General features: G+C 35.7%; 1 protein-coding gene across 5 annotated transcripts in view; it reads left to right on the top strand.

Moving 5' to 3' along the window:
* Positions 1–22,957, top strand: part of CERT1 (ceramide transporter 1) — a 144,781-nt gene that overhangs the window by 4,977 nt on the left and 116,847 nt on the right. For all 5 annotated transcript variants that reach the window (XR_010126403.1, XM_063664912.1, XM_063664910.1 and 2 more), the window contains one exon: positions 767–901. Coding sequence is in view for 4 of the 5 variants with exons in the window: in XM_063664912.1 (XP_063520982.1) it covers positions 767–901 (135 nt within the window). In the remaining variant the exon portion in view is untranslated. The remainder of the gene's footprint in view (positions 1–766; positions 902–22,957) is intronic.

Below are 22,957 nucleotides of genomic sequence, written 5' to 3'. Positions count from 1 at the left end.
ATCTTCACTGTGCAACAAGACTTTAGCAACACAGAAACTCTTTTAAGGCATTGAAGGCAATCCAATATGTTTTTGAAAACCAATTTTATTTTTGTTTTATTACTCTTGAGTTTGAAAAATATATGTTCAGAGGAACTTGGAAAATGTATTGGCCATTTTTAATATTATTCAGTTCTGTAGAGGAGAAGTTAAAGTTGATGCCAGCTTACTAAAGATTATTATTTTTATTTTGATATAGTTATGGCCATTATAAATTTTCATATAGGAATAACAACAAAAGTAGAGTTTAGCAATAGTTGACTTTATACTTCCATTGATTTAGAAGGCTTCATGCAGTCTTTGGTGTCAGAATGAGAGACTACATACATAACTGAACATACTTCTCTGTTGAACATGTTAATTATGACAAGGACCAAAACAAATATCGTGAAGGTACTTAGGAGAGGATGAAAGCACACAAAGAACAAACAATAATTTTAACCAAAATCTGGCTTTCATTTTATTCTTCAAATGTTAGAAGAAAATGTTATATTTTATTTCTTACCGATTTATTTATAATATTGTAAAAATTACTGAAAATCATTATGCAATCTAGGAAATCTCAACTTTTCACTTTTTATAATCATTTTTCTGTTTATGCTTAGAATTAAGTTGGACTTTTCACATTTTGGTTTTAGAATTAGATTGCTGTTTCAAAAAGTTTAGATTTCTAAAATACTTCTATTTTTTGTTTTCTTCTCCCTTCCCTTCCCCTTCCCACTCCCAGTGGACAAACTACATTCATGGGTGGCAGGATCGTTGGGTAGTTTTGAAAAATAATGCTCTGAGTTACTACAAATCTGAAGATGAAACAGAGTATGGCTGCAGAGGATCCATCTGTCTTAGCAAGGCTGTCATCACAGTAAGTTCCTTTTCTTCTTCATTCAACAAATATTTATTGAGTGTCAGCTACATACCAGGAACTGTTCTACGTGTTCAGGATACATCCGTGAATAAGATAAAGATCCTTGTCCTTGTAGAATATACATTCTAATACTTTTTTCCATAAAGTGATTTTACTGTGGTTTTTACTACATATTGTTATTTTGCATAGACATGTAGTTTTTATCTAGTGGGTATATCAAACCAGTTTAAGGGCTTCAGGAAAAACAAATATTTGAAGCCTTTTTATTTGTTGAGGCTGGGACAGTTACTTTGTAGGTTACTGAATATTTAAAAATAATACATCTTGTAGGTAACATTCTAAAATTTTAACTTAAAAATATAAATGTAAATTCATTTTTAAACTTTTTAACATTGAGCTATGCCATCTCTTTGTGGAGCTGGGAGAAGCTGTTCTCATATTCCTCACACATGATTTGCTATTTGCAGTTTTGATTAACGTGGAATAAAAGCCTGAAGATAACTTGAAAAACCCTAAGTATAGGCTCCTTCTAACTTTTTATGATTTCCCCTTATATTTTGCAGTTATGTCACTTTTATCTAATTCAACACCCTTTAAAAGAATAACTCGCTTTTGTTGAGTCATTCTGCTTAGTTTACATTTTCTTGTTCTTTTTTTGTTTTGCTTTGTTTTGTTTTTGAGACAGTCTTGCTCTGTCACCCAGGCTGGAGTGCAGTTCTGTGGTCTCAGCTCACTGCAACCTCAACCTCCCAGGTTCAAAGCAATTCTTCTGCCTCAGCCTCCCAAGTAGCTGGGACTATAGCCACGTGCCACCACGCATGGCTAATTTTTGTATTTTTAGTAGAAATGGGGTTTCACTGTGTTGGCCAGGCTGGTCTCAAACTCCTGACCTCAAGTGATCCACCCACCTCAGCCTCCCAAAGTGCTGGGATTACAGGCGTGAGCCACCGCACCCGGCCTACTTAGTTTACATTTAACTTATTATATAGAAACAGCTGTTCCTTTTTGCACTCGTAGTCATTAGACATGAATAGTGTTTAAGATATGTAAGAACTATAACAAGTAAACTGGCATAAACAGGTTTGGGAACAACCAACTGACTTGTTAAGCATGTAACCCAACTAGTGAGAACAGAAGTGCCTGATTATACAAAAATTAGCATACTGGTTAAGAATGGTTAGCATGCTATGGGCAAAAAAAAAAAAAAAGTGTTGGCTAAGGCCAGACAGTTAAATAGAGGTCAGTTAAGGGAGCTGTTGTAGTTAAAATCTGAAAATGGGTATGTTAAAACAAAAATACAGATTTTACTAACTCACTCAAAGAGAAGTCACATTTTGTGATAGAATTTATTTGGCTTATAAAAGTGAAATATATATATAATACTTCAGATTTCTGTTAATATCTAATCTTTACTTAGCGTATGTTTGTTATGCATTTAGGGAAAATGTTACAGTATTTTTACATTATTTTTTATACATTATTTCCCCCCTTGTATATTCAAAGTTTGAAAACAAAAGTTTAGAATTGAATATCAAGTTAGAGAAACACAGAAGAAATATTCGGAAGTGTTGATAATGAAACTACTACTCTCTATTCTTAGAGACAATTTTTAGGAAATAGCTTTAACATAAAGGCTCAGTATTTATTTTGACTGGTGTGTGGTACATTGTAATGTGTTTAGAAATTGTATCTAGTTTAATATTTTGGGTGTGTTTCTTCTGAGATAGATCGTTATTCATGTCAGTGGACAGAATAGTGAATTGAAATGTACCTTGCGATCTTCAAGTGTTTTTCCTTGATCCTCCACTCCCCTTCTTTTGCATATTATTATTGGATGTTTATTAGTTGCAATGCTTAACTCTTTGAAAATAGTGTAATGATTAATGTAAAAATGGGGAGGAATTAAATTTTATCTTTATTGTTCCCTAAGTAGTAGTATTCCTAGAGTACCATGCTAGTTTCTGTGGATTTAAATATAGTTATTCTGTCTTGAATTATGGACTATAATAATATTGCCTGGCTTATTTGGAGAAAAGAAAATTTTAAATAAACATTTATATCCATCTTCTCAGGAAGAAAACTGTTACTTTACTGTAATTGATTTTTGTTATAGCTATATGTACACGCATAACTTTCATTGTGGTACATAGTAAAAGATGGGTAGGAACGAGAAACAATTTGAATTCTTTGAAGGAGAGATAAAAGTAGAAGTAAAAAGATGAATGAGGCAGCAAAATCTGTGTGGTAGTCTTAGATACAATGAAACGGATGATAGGAAAAAACACAAGCATTTATATTATTGAACTTGAACTTTCCTTGCCCTGTGGGTTCACAGACTCCACTTACATATTTAAAGGAAATTAAAAATATAACTGAATTCAGTGAACTCAGGATGAGTTTACAAATTAGAGTATGTACTTTAGTTAAATAAATGTAATAGTAATATTCCTCATTAAATATTAATAGGCATCTCTTTGGTATTTTTTTTCCTTAAATATGGGCTATGCCTATATCACTTCATGTCAGAATACAAAGAATGTAAATGTTTAATTTCTTTATGTGGCACTCTTATGAAATTGATAATATTCATGTACAAAGAAATCTGGGCTTGAAGAGTTGATGTGACTTTACTGTAAGCATTCATTACTATATTATTTGTTGGTGGACCTAGCATCTGAGCCCGCATTTCTTGATAGAGCCTAATCCATTTTAAGTTCGTTCTTAGTTTAATGATTAAATCACTCTTAATTTATAAAAACAATATTCTTTATCTGTGTGATAATAAAGTGGGTGAAATAATTTCAAGGAAGAAAGTATGTCTTGAGAGAATTTATTCCTTAATGTGAAAGGATTGACAGTAAGTAGGTGAGAGGAAAAATAGTATTCCCTTACTTTGTGTAAAAAGAGCTATTTGTATGTAGAATAAGTGTTTGTAGAAAGACAGTTGAATTCTTCAGTTATATTATAGCTTGATACTTAGAAGACCCAGCCCCTGCTACAAAATTTGCCACATAGTAGATATTCTGAATATGTTAGTTGTAATTGTTTCAATTAAAAGCAAATGTTTATGGAATATTTACACTGTTTACTTTTTATATTCTATTTTTAAAATAAAGTGCACATGATAAAAAATATAATTCGTGGCATTAAAAAGTTTAAGAACTACATGCTGCTTTTTAGTCTTGCACTTGAGAGACAACCAAACTTAAATTTGTGGTCATCCTTTCAGAAAATGTGTAGACCTATACAAGGATTTGTTTATATCTTTCATAAATATTTACACAAATGGTATCATATTAAGCCTATTGTTCTGCACCTTGTTTTAATACAACTTACACATTAACTGTTATATTCTGTTGAATCATGTGGCTATATTATATTTATTTGCCTGGACCCTGTTTTTGCACATTTAAATCATGCCTAATTTTTATTACAATCATTATTGAAACAAATATGTACTTTAAAATTTGTTTTTAGTTATTGTCAAATACTCCTTCAAGAGTACCACTCCTCACTCCTACCAGTAGTGAATGAGCGCCTCTGTTTCTCCTTACCCGCAAGTATTGAGGAAGTTGGGTTTTGGCAAATGTTAAAGTATTTGTCAAACTGCTACATTAAAATGGTATCTTATTATTTTAAATTGCACTTTTTATCCATGAGGTTGAGTAACTTAATAATTTATAGCCCATTTTTATTTCTTTTTCCTTTTCCAATTGCTTATGCACTTTTTTTTTCGTTTTTCTTTCCTTATTGGCTTGTAGAAACTCTTCATATGATAATTAGCCATTTGGCACATCTGTTGCAAATATTTTCCCCCACATTGTCACTTGTCTGTTTCTTCTTTGCTTGTTTTATAGTCTGTATTAGGCCCTAGAGAAATCTTAGATTTTTACATACTCTTATTGACATCTTTTATTATGGCTTCTGTATTTACCTGTTTAGATAGGTGTTTCTCTCTCAAAGACTATCTCTCTATATAAATGTAGATATATTTTCATCTAAAATTTACACTTGAATTTTGATTCCTGTGGAAGTTAGTTTAAGGAGTGATATTGATGTTTTTAGTTTTTTTTCCACATGACTTAATTATGTGTCCTGGTAGCATTAATTAAATAACTAACCTTTTTCCAAGTGGTTTCAAACACCACTTTCATCATATATTACAGTCCCATATTTATTTAAGGTTGTTTCTGGACTCTCTTCTGGGCATTTGGCTTGTCCTTCTTCTTATCCTCTGTTTAAAATTACATTGTGGGTATTTCATCAACCAGTTCCTTAAACTGCTAATGATTGATTGGTGAAGATAGAAGTAATTTATTTGCAGTTACTAAAATTAAAACAGGTAGAGATTTTTGGTATAATATCTTCAGATAGAATTAGTTTTCCTAAGTTCTGTAGTTTCATTTCTCACCTTAGGCATCTGCCTTTGTATACCTCATATCTTGTTGAACTTTTAAAATCACCAAATGAGTAGAATTTCTATTATTCTTATCATAGGTTGGTTTTAGGGAAATTTGCCAGTTTTATGTTTTAATATTTTTAGAAGGAAAACTGAAAGGTAATGAAAATGTTACTGTCGGATTAAAAAAAAAATTAAGTCCAAATAGTGATTAGGCAAGTTGGTGAGGTAGGGGATTGCTGCAAGAGCAGAAGTTGAAAGATCGTGGAAAAATTAAAGAAACTGATAGAACCCCATCTCAACATCAAAAAAATACACAAATCAGCTTGGTGTGGTGGTACACACCTGTAGTCTCAGCTTCTTTGGAGGCTGAGGTGGGAGGATCAGCTGCTTCAGCCTTGCAGGTGGAGCCAAGGTGATGCCATTGCCCTCCAGGCTGGGAGACAGAGTGAGACCCTGTCTCAAAAAAAAAAAAAAAAACCAGACAATGGAGATATACAAGCAAGGGAAGGAAGTGTTCAAAATTGAAGAGAACCACAAAAATAAACGTAAATTTTGAAAGTGCCAAATAGTAGTCAGATCTAAAAAGTTTTTGAATGTGGAATTGTAAAATGAGAAATTACATTATGGAAATGAACTTCAGCAAATTGGGTATCATCAAAGATGATTAGTGCCATAAATAGTCATTATAAGAACTCCAAATTAGCGAGAAATCCAAGAAGTAGGCCTTTTCTCAAGTGTGCAGTTTTTCTATATTGAACTGTATTAGTGAGAACTAAAGGAAAGAGAGGAAGGTATGCAGCAAATAAAAGCACTAGATAAGAAACTAGTTGTTAATTCTCATTGGAGGAGCATTTGTTGTGAATTTTTAAAGAAATGAGACTCTCGATCTGCTAAGATTTATGCTTTGAGAAACTCATAATTTATCTGTTTAGCAGTTCATTAGAAAAGAATATATGCCATCTTTCAATAACATATGATTCTCAGATAATGTAACTCAAATAGCATGAAGTAGAAAGTACTTAAAATATTTGGTAAGAGGTCTTGGAAGAAGAAAAACATGAAAAAGGGCACCTGTTGAAATCTGGGGCTCACAAAGTAGAAATAACCTACAGAAAATATATAATTTTAATTATATAATTATACAATGTATTCATTTGCTAGGGTTGCCATAAGAAAGTACCACAAACTGGGTGACTTAAACAACAGAAATGTATTGTTTTACAGTTCCGGAGGCTGGAAATAGGATCAAGGTGTGGGCAGGGTTGGTTCCTTCTGTTGGTGGTGAGGGAGAAGCTGTTTCATGAGTTTCTCCTTACATCTGGTGTTTTGCTGGCAATCTTTGGTACTCCATGGCTTGTGGATGCATCACTCCAATCTCTGCCTGCATGTACACATGGCATTCTTTCTATGTATTTGTCTTTTTCCAGATTTCCCCTATTTATCAGGACACCAGTCATATTGGATTAGGGGTCCAACCTACTCCACTGTTATCTCATTCTAACTAATTAAATCCACAATGCTGCTATTTTCGAACAAGGTCACATTCAGAGGTACTGGGAGATAAGACTTGAACATATAATATGATTTTGAGGGGGGCACAGTTCAACCCATAACACAAAGTATCTATTAAGCCAAGAACCCAAGTCTGATTGCCATCTGTTATTTTATGACGTCACTGGGCATAAGAAAATTGTATATGTGGTGCATTTTATTTTGTGTAGGGGTTGTAGGAACATGACTGTTAAATACTTATAAAGCAACTCTTAATTCCGAAGTGCTTAAAACGTCGTGCGTGGGCTATGAAGTCAAATCTGGGTTCAGATCTTAACTGTGTGTATTAGTCCATTCTCATACTGCTATGAAGAAATACCAGAGACTGGGTAATTTATAAAGAAAAGAGATTTAATTGACTCACAGTTCTGCATGGCTGGGGAGGCCTCAGGAAACTTACAATCATGGCAGAAGGCACTTCTTCACAGGGCGGCAGGAGAGAGAATGCGAACCAGGCAAAGAGGGACAAGCTCTTTATAAAACCATCACTCCCATGATTCAATTACCTCATAACAGGTCCCTCCCACAACACATGGGGATTATGGGAACTACAATTCAAGATGAGATTTGGGTGGGGACACAGCCAAACTGTATCATTCTGCCCCTGGCCCCTCCCAAATCTCATGTCCTCACATTTCAAAGCACAGTCATACCTTTTCAACAGTCCCCCAAAGTCTTAGCTCATTCCAGCATTAACCCAAAAGTCCAAATCCAAAGTCTCGTCTGAGACAAGGCAAGTCCCCTCCACCTATGAACCTGTGAAATCAAAAGCAAGTTAGTTCCTTCTTAGATACATTGAGGGTATGGGCAATGGGTAAATACACCCATTCCAAATGGGAGAAATTGGCAGGCAGCCAAATCTTAAAGCTCCAAAATGATCTCCTTTGACTCCATGTCTCACATTCAGGTCACGCTTATGCAAGGGGTGGGCTCCCACCATCTTGGGCAGCTCCATCCCTGTGGCTTTGCAGAGTACAAGCCCCCCTCCTGGCTGCTTTCACAGGCTGGCATTGAGTGTCTACAGCTTTTCCAGGTGCACAGTGCAGGTTGTCAGTGGATCTACCATTCTGGGATCTGGAAGACAGTGGCCCTCTTCTCACAGCTCTACTAGGTACTGCCTCAGTGAGAATTGTGTGGGAGGGCTTCAACCCCACATTTCCCTTCTGCACTGCCCTAGCAGAGGTTCTCCATGAGGGCTCCCCTCCTGCCAGAAACTGATGCCTGGACATCCAGGTGTTTCCATACATCCTCTGAAATGTAGGCAGAGGTTCCTAAACCTCAGTTCCTGACTTCTTTGCACCCACAGGCCCAACACCACGGGAAAGCCGCCAAGGCTTGGGGCTGGCACCCTCTGAAGCAATGGCCTGAACTGTCCTCAGAGCTTGACCCCTTTTAGCCACAGCTGGAGCTGAAGCAGCTGAGACACAGGGCACCATGTCCCAAGACTGCACAAAGCAGCAAGGCCCTGGGCCCAGCCCAGGAAACCCATTTTTCCCTCCTAGGCCTCCAGGTGTTTGATGGGAGGGGCTGCCATGAAGGTCTCTGACATGCCCTGGAGACATTTTCCCCATTGTCCTGGTGATAACATTTAGCTCCTTGTTACTTATGCAAATTTTTGCAGTAGGCTTGAATTTCTCCCCAGAAAATACGTTCTTCTTTTCTGTCACGTCAACAGGCTGCAGATTTTCCAAACTTTTATGCTCTGCTTCATCTTGAATGCTTTGCCACCTAGAAATTTCTTCCACCAGATACCTTAAATCATGTCTTTCAAGTTCAAAGTTCCATAGATCTCTAGGGTAGGGGCAAAATGCCGCCAGTCTCTTTGCTAAAGCATAACAAGAGTCACCTTTGCACCAGTTCCCAACAAGTTCCGTATCTCCATCTGAGGCCACCTCAGCCTGGACTTCATTGTCCATATCACTATCAGCATTTTGGTCAAAGCTATTCAACAAGTCTCTAGGAAGTTCCAAACTCCCACATTTTCCTGTCTTCTTCTGAACCTCCAAACTGTTCCAACCTCTGCCTGTTACCCAATTCCAGAGTTGCTTCCACATTTTCGGGTATCGTTATAGCAGCACCCCACTCTCTACGGTACCACTTTACTGTATTTGTCTGTTCTCATGCTGCTATGAAGAAATACCCGAGTCTAGGTATTTCTTTTTATAAAGAAAAGAGGTTTAATTGACTCACAGTTCTGCTTGGCTGGGGAGGTTCAGGAAACTTAAAATCATGGTGGAAAGCACCTCTTAACAGGGTGGCAGGAAAAAGAATGAGAGCCAAGCAAAGGGTGGAAAAGCCCCTTACAAAACCATCACCCCCATGATTCAGTTACCTCCCACCAGATCCTTTCCACAGCACATGGGGATTATGGGAACTCCAATTCAAAATGAGATTTGGATGGGGACACGGCCAAACCATATCACTGCTTACAGCCAAAGATACCTTTGGCAGATTACTAAATTTCTCTGAGCTTTCAGCTTCCTTAACTGATTAAACAAGTGGGATAATATCTAAGTATGGAATGATTATGTAATTAAAAGAAATAACATATAAAAGTACTATGTACAATTCTTGGCACATAGTAGTAGGCTCTCAAATTTATTTTGTGAAATGTTTGTACTGGGAATAAAGCCTACAGTTAAAGGACAGGAGAAGTTTTCAGACCCTTTTATCAAAGGGGGACAAAGATGCAGTTGACTCACTAGAGCCAGGATATGTAGCATGTCATGTTTGAACAGATTCTCGTGCAACTCTGTTCAGAAATTTTCTTCCACCAAATAGTTTTATTTACCAACCTAAAAAAATAGTTAACTCTTTATATGTTTTCTGTGTATTCTTTTTTCTTTGATCTATTTATTGTTTTCTACCTTTTTTTTGGTTTTCCTTATTCTATGTCTTTTTTTAAAAAAAAGATATGTTGTGCCTTTTAAAAAATCACATTTATTGAGATACAATTTACATATAGTCAAATTCACCCTTTTAAAGTATGCAGTTACAGTTTTCACAAATGCATACAGTCATATAGTCATTACCACATGAGTATATAAAATATTTCCATCATCCCAGACAGTTCTCTTCTGCCCCATTGTAGTCAGTTACCCTCTGTGTCCCCAGCCTCTGGTAACCACTGTTCCAGCATATTATATACATGGAATCATACAGTATGCATTTCTTTGTGTCTGGCTTTTAACTTACCATAATGCTTTTACTACTTATCATGTTGTTGCATGTATTCTTAACTTGTTGCTTTTTATTGCTGAATGCTGTTTCACTATAGGGATATACCATATTTTGCTTATGCATTCACCAGTTGATGGATATATATTTGTTTCCAGTTTTGAGATGCAATAAATAAGGCTGCTCTAAACATTTGCATGCAGGTCTTTGCATAAGTATATTTTCATTTCTCCTGGGTAGATACCTATGAATGGGATTGCTAGGTTGTAAGGTAAGTATATGTTTAACTTTATAAGAAACTGTGAAGCTGTTTTCCAAAGTGGCAGTACCAGTTTACCATCTCACCAGCATTATGTGAAAATTCCATTTGCTTGGCATTTTTGTCAGCATTTGGTATTGTCACATTTTTTGGGTTTTTTTTTTTTATCTTAACCATTCTAGTAGGTATGTAGTGATAGCTCATTGTGGTTTCCATTTGCATTTTCCTAATGACTAATGGTGTTGCACATCTTTTCATTTGCTTATCTGTATCTCTTGTGTTGTTTGTTTAAATATCTTGTGTTTGTTGTCTTAATGTTGAGTTATGAGAATTCTTTGTATGTATTCTGGATACCGTAACATTTGTCAGGTACATGTTTGGCAAATATTTTCTCCCAATCTGAGAGACAGATTTTTGTCACTAACACTAAAAATTTATCTACAGTTAAGACCTATTTGAATGTGTATTTTGATGACTTTTTGCTGTGAGTTCTTAACAGCATTATTATTTACTTTTTTCTATGTTATGTGTATAGAGGCAACATTTCTCACTGTTTTTAAATTTTTATTTTTTATATTGGATCTGCAGTGGCACCCTGTTGTTTAAAGTGACAAAGCCTTACATTTAAAACTTGCTGACAACTTGTTATGTGGTGCATTCACCAGGGAAGCTGGTATTCCTATTGAGCTTCCTTTGAGTGAGTGCTGTGTAGGCTTGACCTCTGTCTTTTTTTTTTTTTTTTTTTTAACGAGATAGGGTCTCACTCTGTTGCCCAGGCTGAAGTGCAGTGGCGTGATCTCAGCACACTGAAGCCTCTACCTACTGGGCTGAAGTAATTCTTCTACCTTAGCCGCCCGAGTAGCTGAGACTACAGGCATGCGCCACCATGCCTGGCTAATTTTTGTGTGTTTTTGTAGAGATGGGGTTTGACCATGTTGCCCAGGCTAGTCTTGAACTTCTGGACTCAAGCAATTTGCCTGCCTCAGCCTCCCAAAGTTCTGGGATTACAGGCATGAGCCACTGCACCTGGTCATGTCTTTACTGAAGGAAGAAAATTGTGGCTGATAAAGCTGAGCTATTCTCTTGGTCTCCAATTTAGAGAATATATATTATCCAACAATTACGTATTTTAAAAATATACTTTCCCTCTAATGAGGATTCATCACTTGAAAAAGATTACTTATAAATTAATTATATGGAACCAAAAGACTGAGAAGCCATGACCAGTTGAATCTTATCTAGATTTTAAGGCAGTCTGTAAAGTGATAATGTCTCAAGAGTGGGAGATAGGAAAGGGTAATGATTCCTGAAAACTTACATATAAACCCAGTTTCATAAAGTAAGGTTGTCTGCTGTTGTGAAAGACTTCAAATAGTTTCACTTGGCTTTTTACAAGGTAGGAATTTCATCCAGGTAAAGGTACATCTACTTTATCTTCTTACGAAGAAAAGAAATGGGGCTAAAAACTGTCGAAATCCCAAAAGACAGGGTGGACAAGAGAGGAAACTACAGAAGACAGCATTGTAGAAACTGGAAAACAAATGGTCAAGTGCTAAGTGAGTAAGTAAATCTGAGAAATCCAGATCCTAAACTATCAGTTAGGGAAGCTCAAAACTAGATCTACATCATAATTATATAACATTGTAGCAGTTCTGGATACCTCCCGGAATGGAGAGTTGGGGGTGGAGAGTGTATAAGGAAGAGGAGTTATATGTCAATTTAAGAAACAGTCAAATCTCGATATTTCCTCCCCACACTGGACCTCTATAGAGAAAAAGGTCGTGGGTGTCTGGTCTTGGAGGGTAGAGGAGTAGGCACCAGATACAATTGAAATCAAAGTATCACATTGAATACGGGGGGATTAGGGAAGCAAGCAAACTAGCTACTGAGCCTCACATGACCCTATCACACCACTATTCCCCAACTTCCAAACTCTGGCCAACAAACTTTAATCCTCAGGACAGGAGGTTGCTGGGGTCTTTTCTAAGAATCTGACCAGCATAAGAGTTGTGACCTAAAGATAACAATATAGCTTCCCTAACAAGGTAGCCCAACTAGATTATGCTGTGGTGAAGCCCATTTTGAGTAAACTGAAAGTACAGCCTTTGGGTTTCCAGTCAGAAGATTCCCTACTATTAAAAATGAGCAGACAGCAAAGGACTATCAGTCATTTGAAGGAAGTTTCCAATATGAAAGAGATCAAGAGAATCAGTGCAGCACTAGGAAACACATTATTCAGATGTCCAACAAAAAGAAGGAAATTTCTCAATATTTTTAAAGAGAGAAGAGTTTTTGAAATCATGAAAAAGTAAGTATACTATAAAAAAGGAAGAGGTTAAAAAAGAGCTCTTGGAAATTATAAATATGGTAGCAGTGAGAAAAGAAATGAGAAGAGTTAGAAGGTAGAATTATAGACATTTCTAGAAAGTAAAGAAAAAGATTTTTGTTTTTTTTAAAGGTAGTAAATAGGACATAGGTAAAATTAAGGAAATAATCCAGGAGTTCTAACATCTGAACAGTAGGAGCTCCAGGCAGAGAGAACAGAGCAGAAAGGGATTATCAATGAAAGAATAAAAGAAAAATTCACAGAAATAAAGGACAAGAGTTTTACATTGAAAGCGTCAAGCAAGGTCCAGTATAATAGATTTTTGAAAAGACTCACGTTAAAGACACATTGTGCTGAGTCAGACTACTGGGAAGAAGATCTTGGATGCTTCCAGAGAGAAAAAACATCACAACAAAGGCTAAGGATTCAAAATGACTGTGGGCTTCTCAAAAGCAATGCTGGAAGCTAAGATGCAATGGCTCATGCCTACATTCTTCTGAAGAATAATTATTTTCAACAATTAATTATATATTCATCCAGATCACCAAGCTAGTATAAGGACAGACTAAAAGCATTTTAAAATGTGGTCTCAACAAATTTACCTCTTGTTATTTTAAAAAATATTTTATTTTAGAGATGCATACTTACGTATCTACAGATGAAATGATATGTTTAGAATTTGCTTCAGAATAATGCCTTTGGAAGGGTATGAATTAATGAGGATGTAGATTTTAAAAAAGAATAACCATGAGTTAATAATTGTTGAAGGCAAATAGTGGTGAGAGGGTTCATTATTCTGTTTTTTTGCATATATGTGAAAATTTTCATAATAAAAAGTAAAATACATCCACAGACACAGACGTCTGTCTTCTGCTGAAAGATATGCCCCATCAAAACAAGGAAGAATTAAATAAACAAGAGGAAAATGCGATAGAGGTTATTGTACTCAAAGTGTGATCTCCATAGCAGTAACATCAGTGTAAACTGTGAACTTGTTAGAAATGCAAATTCTCAGGCCCTGTCCCAGACCTAATGGATCAGAAACCCTGGATATGGAGTCCAGCATTCTTTCTTTAACAAACCCTTCAGATGATTCTGATGCATCCTAAAGTTTGAGAACCACTTTCCTAAAGCGGGAAAAATAGCTTTGCTCAAGGAGAGAATGGACATGACTGGTGTTTTGTATCATCTCATTTTCTTAACTGCTTGCTCTCTGGACGTTGATAGTTGCTCTGACATCTAAATCAATTGAGTTGTTATACATAAAAAATACTATATTGTGCTATTCTAACAATCTCAACAATCGATGTAAAAGTTCAAATTTAAGGAAACTCTTGAGTATAGTGATTGTATCAGAAATGGGAAGAGATATGAGGGGAACACATGAACATGCCTTATACCAACCTGTCTGCTTGTCTAACTGGCACCTTGACATTGTTTGCTGACTTTGCCAATTGAAATTTTTATTAATCTGGAGTGCCTTTTCCTCCTCTGCTATCAAAAGCCTGTGTTTCCTCCTGGGCTCAACTAAACCACAGCTTTTCAATGAACCACTGTAGATCTCATTCTCCTCTTTCTGTCTCTACCATCAGATTTTTAAAATTTTATGTATTTATTTTAAACAGGGCCTAATGCTGCTGTCCAGGCTGGAATGCAGTGGTGCAATCATGGCTCACTGCCACCTTGACCTCCTGGGCTCATGATCCTCCTGCCTCAGCCTCCATAGTAGCTGGGACTACAGGTGCACCACCACACCTGGCTATTTTTGGGGGGTTTTTTTGTTTGTTTGTTTTTGGTAGAGACTGAGTCTCGCTATGTTGCCCAGACCGGTTTCAAACTCCTGAGCTCAAGCAGTCCTCCAGCCTTGGCCTCTCAAACAGCTGGGATTACAGTGTGAGACACTGCACCTGGCCATTACTATCAGATTTTTTAAAAATATAAATAAGGACTGAGTAACTATGACATGCGTTGTGCTAGCTATTTTATGTATTATCAGGAAAAAGGTGAAAATGATTAGGGAGAGAGAAATAAAGGTAAAAAGAGCTACAAGTGTTTTTCATATCAAACCTTGACTCAAAGAGTTCAGAATGATTTAACTGTTTAAACTGTGTGGGCTTCTGAGTAGCTGAAGACAGTGGTAGGTGGTAGGCTTGTGGTAAGCAGCATCCCAAAATGTTATCTCCCTAAAAGATACAAAATAACTTCACATATATATCATTTCTACATGAAACAACACCTTCAACATTACTTGTAGATAGATAATGCCAAAACTGCAAAATAATCATGTAAGAAAAAGGTAACACTCAAGTGCAGTGGTCCTACATGCTTTTACCCCATTGCCGCAAGGGGACCCTGTGGCAAGGAAAATTAGACCAAGATATGTTCCTTGAGAAGACAGAAGGAGCACTAGTGAGGGAGAGCTGGAAGAACCACCGGAAAGATTAAATCTACCCTTTTTTTTGTATTTTCAGTGCAAAAAATTAACCAGGCAGATCAGAGCAGGATTACAGGAAAAGGATTTCAAAGTATAAGTACTTTAAAGGGCTAGACAGCCATTTAAATGTGATTTGAAGAGACAGACTTCTGAATGTCTAACTTCTGGAAGACAGAAAAGGAAAACAGAAGAGTTCTTAAGAAATTGGATGGTCAAGGAAAAAATTTTTAAAGACCTGCAAGAAAAAAAGGAACCAAAAAATTAGAAGGCCTACAACCCTCTTCTCTACTATTAAAGCAAAACTCCACTCAGGTATCTAGACTTTGGCAAATGACAGAAAGAAAAAGATACCATTAAACTAAAGATATTGAAAAAATGCCCCCAAATCACAAAAATAAACAAGAGGAGTGAAATCCTTTCCTTTAGTTTATAAAATTAGGGAAAAATTCATACAAATCAACTAAGGAAAATTAATCCCGTAAAACTACTTAAGAAGCAAAGAAAACTATTAGTATACACTCCAAATAGAACTCAAAATATACAACACTTGGGTTTTAAGATAAGAAGACCCACCTTGAGTCACAAATTCAAAATCAAGAACAAAAATGGGTGAAAACCAGGGGAAAAATGCAAAAAGAATTGTACTCAAAGAGATGAAAGAAAATGACTATAGATTATCTTAAATGAAGAAAAAAAGATACCAGATACTGAAAATAGAGTCAAATGAAAATTTAGGCTGGGTGCGGTGGCTCATGCCTGTAATCCCAGCACTTTGGGAGGCTGAGGCGGGTGGATCGTGATGTCAGGAGATCGAGACCATTGTGGCTAACATGGTGAAATCCCGTCTCTACTAAAAATATAAAAAATTAGCCGGGCATGGTGGCAAGCGCCTGTAGTCCCAGCTACTGGAGAGGCTGAGGCAGGAGAATGGCATGAACCCAGGAGGCGGAGCTTGCAGTGAGCCGAGATCACGCCACTGCACTCCAGCCTGGGCGACACAGCGAGACTCCGTCTCAAAAAAGCAAAAAAAAAAAATTTCGTACAGGTGTTGAAGAAAGAGTAGACAACAACGAAGAGAATGAAAGTAAGATAAAAAGGATCAGAAAAATTACTGAAAATGGAAAACAGACAAAGAAGGACTAATTTTCGTATTACTAGAGTCTCTGAAGAAGAAAAAAAGGTTTTTTATTATACTTTAAGTTCTGGGATACATGTGCAGAATGTGCAGGTTTGTTACATAGGTGTACATGTGCCATGGTGGTTTGTTGCAACCGTCAACCTGTCATCTACATTAGGTATTTCTGCTAATGCTATCCCTCCCCTTGTCCCCAACCTCCCGATAGGCCCTGGCGTGTGATGTTCCCATCCCTGTGCCCATATGTTCTCATTGTTTACCTCCCACTTCTAAGTGAGAACATATGGTGTTTGGTTTTCTGTTCCTGTGTTAGTTTGCTGAGAATGATGGTTTCCACCTTCATCCATGTCCCTGCAAAGGACATGAACTCATTCTTTTTTATGGCTGCATAGTATTCCATGGTGTATATGTGCCACATTTTCTTTATCCAGTCTAACATTGTTGGGCAATTGCTATTGTGAATAGTGCTGCAATAAACATACATGTGCATGTGTCTTTATAGAAGAGTGATTTGTAATCCTTTGGGTATATACCCAGTAATGGCATTGCTTTCTAGATGCTTGAGGAATTGCCACACTGTCTTTCACAATGGTTGAACTAATTTACACTCCCACCAACAGTGTAAAAGCGTTCCTATTTCTCCACATCCTCTCCAGCATCTATTGTTTCCTGACTTTTTAATGATCTCCATTCTAACTGGCGTGAGATGGTATCTCATTGTGGTTTTGATTTGCATTTCTCTAATGACCAGTGATGATGAGCTTTTTTTCATGTTTGTTGGCCACATAAATGTCTTCTCTTGAAAAGTGTCTGTTCATATCCATCGCCCATTTTTTGATTTTTTTTCTTTTAAATCTGTTTAAGTTCCTTGTAGATTCTGCTTATTAGCCATTTGTCAAATGGATAGACTGCAAAAATTTTCTCCCATTCTGTAGGTTGCCTGTTCACTCTGATGATAGTTTCTTTTGCTGTGCAGAAGCTCTTTAGTTTAATTAGATCCCATTTGTCAAATTTGGCTTTTGTTTTCATCGCTTTTGGTGTTTTAGTCATGAAGCCTTTGCCAATGCCTATGTCCTCAATGGTATTGCCTAGGTTTTCTTCTAGGGTTTTTATGGTTTTGGGTCTTACATTTAAATCTTTAATCCATCTTGAGTTAATTTTTGTATAAGGTGTAAGGAAGGGGTCCAGTTTCAGTTTTCTGCATATGGCTAGCCAGTTTTCCCAACACCATTTATTAAATATGGAATCCTTTTTTCATTTTTTGTTTTTGTCTGGTTTGTCAAAAATCAGATGTTTGTAGATGTGTGGTGGTATTTCTGAGGCCTCTATTCTGTTCTGGACTATATATCTGTTTTGGTGTCAGTACCATGCTGTTTTGGTTACTGTAGCCTTGTAGGATAGTTTGAAGTCAGGTAGCGTGATGCCTCCAGCTTTGTTCTTTTTGCTTAGGATTGTCTTGGCTATATGGGCTCTGAAAAAAATTTTTTTAAATGAGGCTTTATTTAAAACTGTAATCAAGGAAAACTGTCTTCAGAATAGAGAAAGAGGCTGGATGTACACATTGAAAAGGATACTGGGTACTTGGGAAAATTAACCGAGAATGAAAACTGTGAACAGTAAAACTGTTAGATCAAATATAAAATTCTTCAAGGAAAAGGAACAAATCATAAAAGCAAAAATAATTGGATTAGCACCACACTTTACAAAATTAAGAAAGAAGGCAACAGGGAGCAGCGTTTTTAAACTTAGAAAATAAAAAGTGGATCAAGGATTTTATGTCCAACCAAGTAGTCCTTTAAATATCAAGTCTTTTAAAAAGTGATTTTTAAAATAAGCTATGTACAACTTTGATAAAAATTAAAACTTAAAATTTAGAGTTTAGCAGTACTATATGAAGTATATTTGCAAATAATTTATTAGTTTTTAAATTCACACTTTTTAGTGATAGACTTACATTTGCAAGTTCTATATAAAAGTAAATCTTTTTTGGAAGAAACATCAACATTTTCAAGTTACTATTTGTGTTGTTTAGAAGACTTGAATTGGCAAGAATGAATTTAAAAAAATGTTATGAGTACATAGTAGGTATTTATGGGGTAGATGAGATATTTTGATACAGGCATACAGTGTGTAATAATCACATCATGGTAAATGCAGCATCCACCACAAGCTTTTATCATTTCTTTGTGTTACAAACATTCTAATTATATTTTTAGTTATTTTTAAATGTACAGTAAATTTTTGTTCACTCTAGTCACTGTGTTATGCTATCAAATACTAGATTCTTATTCATTCTATCTAACTATATTTTTGTACTTATTAACCCTCCTCACTCCCTCCTTCTAATCTTCCCAGCCTCTGGTAACCATCATTGTACTTTTCTGTTTTCAATTCTTTTTATTTTTACCTCACACAAATTAGTAAGAACATGCAAAGTTTGTCTTTCTGTGCCTGGCTTATTTCACTTGACATAATGTCCTCCAGTTCCATCCATGTTATTTGAAATGACAGGATCGCATCCTTTTTAATGGCTCAATAGTAGTCCATTGTGTATATCTACCACATTTTCTTTATTCGTTCATCTGTTGACGGACACTTATAATGGCCATTATAAATGGGATGAGATAATATCTCATTGTGGTTTTCAGTTGCATTTCTGTCATTAGTGTTGTTGAACACTTTTTCTCATACGTGCTTGCCCAGTGTATGTTGTCCTTTGAGTAATGTCTATTCAGATCTTTCAACCATTTTTTAAGTGGATTACTAGATTTCTTCTTGTAGACTTGTCTCATCTCCTTGTATATTCTGGTTATTAATCCCTTGTCAGATGGATAGCTTTCAAATATTTTCTCCCATTCTGTGGGTTGTCCCTTTGTTGATTATTTCTTTATCTGTAGAGAAGCCTTTTAACTTGATGTGATCTCATTTGTCCATTTTTGCTCTGGTTGCCTGTGCATACGTGGTATTTCTCAAGAAATCTTTGACCAGTACAATGTTCTGGAGTTTCCCCAGTGTTTTCTTTTAGTAATTTCAGAGTTTGAGGTCTTAGATTTAAATATTTAATCCATTTGATATGATTTTTGTGTATAGCAAGAGATAGGGGTCTAGTTTCATTCTTCTGCTTATGAATATCCAGTTTTCCTAGCACTATTTATTGAAGCGACTGTCCATTCCCCAATGTATGTTCTTGGCACTTTTCTCAAAAATAAGTTCACTGTAGGTGTGTGGATTTGTTTCTGAGCTCTCTGTTCTGTTTCACTGGTCTGTATATCTGTTTATATGCCAGTACCATACTGTTTTGGTTACTGTAGCTCTGTAGTATAATTTGAAGTCAGGTAGTGGGATTCCTACAGTTTTGTTCTTTTTGCTTAGGATATCTTTGGCTATTCTGGGTCTTTTGTGGTTCTGTATACATTTTAGGTTTGTTTCTTGTGGTTTGGTGAACGATGTCATTGTTATTTCGATAAGGATTGCATCAAATCTGTAGATTGTTTTGGGTAGTATGGACATTTTAACAATATTGATTCTTCCAGTCCGTGAATATGTGATATCTTTCCATTGTTTTGTGTCCTCTTCAGTTTCTTGAATCACTGTTTTACAGTTTTCATTGTAGAGATCTTTCACTTCTTTGGTTAAGTTTATTCCTAGGTATTTTATTTCTAGCTATTATAAATGGAATTACTTTCTTGATTTCTTTTTCAGGTTTTTATTGCTGTTGATTTTTGTGTGTTAATTTTTGTATCCTGCAACTTTACTGAATGTACCAGTTCTAATAGTTTTGGTGGAGTTTTTAGGTTCTTTCAAATATAAGGTCATATCATTTCCAAATAAGGATAATTTGATTTCTTTCTTTCCAATTCATATACCCTTTATTTCTTTCTTTTCGACTGCTCCTAGCTGGGACTTTCAGTCCTATGTTGAATAGCAATGGTGAAGGTGAACATCTTTGTCTTTCAGATCTTACAGGAAAGGCTTTCACTTTTGTTCCATTTATTATGATACAGGCCATGAGTCTGTTGTGTATGACTTTTATTATGTTGATGTATGTTTTTTCTATGCCCAGTTTTGTGAGGGTTTTTATCATGAAAGGATGTTGAATTTTATCAGTTTTCTCGGCATCAATTTAAATGACCTTATGGTTTTTGTCCTTCATTCTGTGGATATAATGTACCACATAGATTTGCGTATGTTGAACCATCCTTGCATCCCTGGGATAAATTCCATGTGGTCGTGATGAATGGTCTTTTTAATGTGTTGTTGAATTCAGTTTGATAGTATTTTGTTGAGGATTTTTGTATCGATGTTCGCCAGGGATATTGGCCTGCAGTTTTCTTTTTTTGATGTGTCTTTGTCTGTTTTTGGTATCTGGGTAATACTAGCCTCATAGAATGAGTTTGGAAGTATATCCTGCTCTGTTTTTCGGAATAGTTTGAGTAGGATTGGTTTAGTTCTTCCTTCAGTGTTCAGTAACATTCAACAGTGAAGCCATTGGGTCTCAGGCTTTTCTTTGCTGAGACTTTTTATTACAGCTTTGACCTTACAATTTGTTATTGCTCTCTTCAGGTTTTAAATTTCTTCCTGGTTCAATATTGGTAGGTTGTATCTGTCTAGGAATGTATTCATTTCTTCTAGGTTTTCCAATTCTTGGCATATGGTTGCTTATAGTAGCCTCTAATAATCTTTTGAATTTCTGCAGTATCAGTTATAATGTCTCCCTTTTCATCTCTGATTTTATCTATTTGGGTCTTCTCTCTTTTTCTTAGGTTGTTGATCAAAGGTTTGTCAATTTTGTTTATCTTTTCAAAAAACCAACTTTTCATTTCATTGATCTTTTGTATTTTTTTGTTTCAATTTCTTTTGTGTCTGATCTTTATTATTTATTCTGCTAATTTTGGGTTTGGTTTGCTGTTTTCTTTCTTTAAGATGCATCATTAGGTTGTCTATTTGAAGGTTTTCTACATTTTTTATCTAAGTGCTTATTAATATAAATGCCCCTCTTAGTACTACTTTCACTGTATACCATAGGCTCTCTTTTCTTTCTTTTTGTTCTTTTTTTTTTTTTTTTTTTTTTTGTATTTTTGTGTAGACAGTGTCTTGGTTTATTGCTCAGGCTCATCTTGAACTCTTGCCTTCAAGCAGTCCTCCTGCATTGGTCTCCCAAAATGTTAGGATTACTGGTGTGAACACTACTCCTGGCCTCCCATGTATGTTTTTGTATGTTTTATTTCCACTTTCATTTGTTTCAAAAAAATTGTTTAATTTTCTTCTTAATTTTTTCATTGGCCCAAACTGGTCATTCTGGAGCGTGTTGTTTAGTTCCAAGTTTCTCTTGTTATTGAATTGTAGTATTATTGCATTGTGGTCAGAGAAGGTACTTGATAATGATTTCAGTTATTTTGAATTTTTTGATTTATTTTGTGGCCTAACATATGGTCTGTCCTTGAGAATGATCCATGTGCTGAGGAGAATGTGTCCTCTGCAACTGTTGTATAACATGATCTGTAAATATCTTTTAGGTCCATTTGGTCTATAGTATAGATTAAGTCTGATGTTTCTTGATTTTCTGTCTGAATGATCTTTCCAGTGCTGAAAGTGGGGTGTTGAAGTCTCCAGCTATTGTATAATGGTCTCTCTCTTTAGTTCTGTTAATACTGGCTTTATATATCTGGGTGGTCTAGTGTTGCATATATATTTACTATTATTATATCCTTCTGAATTAACCCCTTTGTCATTATATAACGACCTTCTTATTTCTTGTTGGTTTTGTCTTGAAATGTTGTCTAAGTATAGCTAAGCCTGCTATTTTTTGCTTTCCATTGGCATGGAATATCTTTTTTCATTCTTTTATTTTCTGTCTGTGTCTTTATAGATGACGTGTATTTCTTGTAGGCAACAGATCATTGGGTCTTGCTTTTTTTTTTTTTTTTAAATCCATTCAGTCACTCTGTCTTTTGATTGGAGAGTTTAGTCCATATACATTCATATTGTTATTAATAAGCAAGGATTTACTCCTGCCATTTTGTTATTTGTTTTCTGGTTATTTTGTGGCTTCTTTTTTTTTCTTTCTTTACTGTTTTTTTTTCTTTTTGTGTTCGTGTGCAGGTGATTCTCTCTGGTGGTATGTTTTAATTTTTTGCTTTTTGTCTGTTGCAGGTTTTGTCTGTTGTCTGTTGCAGATTCAGTGTTACCATGAGGCTTTCAAATAACAAGCCATTATTTTAGACTCATGATAACTTAGCACTGGTTACAAAAAGAAACAAACTAAGAAAGAAAGAGAGAATTCATAAAAACTCTATAATTTTATCACCCCCCACTTTTAAACTTTTTATTGTTTCTCTTTATATGTTATACTGTCTGTGTCTTCAAAAGTTGATGTAGTTATCATTTTTTGTAGGTTCATCTTTTAGTCTTACTACTCAAGATATGAGTAGTTTACACACCACAATTAAGGTGTTATATATTCTGTGATTGTGTTACATATTATTAGTGATTTTTGTAACTTCAGATGATTTCTTATTGCTTGTTAATGTCTTTTTTTTTTTTTTTTTTCCCAGACTGAAGAACTCCCTTTAGCAGCTCTTACAAGATGGGTCTAGTGTTGAAGTCCCTCAGCTTTTGTTTTTCTGTGAAAGTCTTTATTTTTCCATCATGTTTGAAGGATATTTTTGCTGGATATACTACTCTAAGATAAAAGTTTTTTTTCAGCACTTTATTTCATGTTCTATAATGTTTCTACTGAGAAGTCTTCTGCCAGATGTATTGGAGCTCC

The sequence above is a fragment of the Pongo pygmaeus genome, chromosome 4 (genome assembly GCF_028885625.2).
Source record: "Pongo pygmaeus isolate AG05252 chromosome 4, NHGRI_mPonPyg2-v2.0_pri, whole genome shotgun sequence".
NCBI lineage: Eukaryota > Metazoa > Chordata > Mammalia > Primates > Hominidae > Pongo > Pongo pygmaeus.
This window is presented reverse-complemented; position numbering and strand designations above follow the sequence as displayed.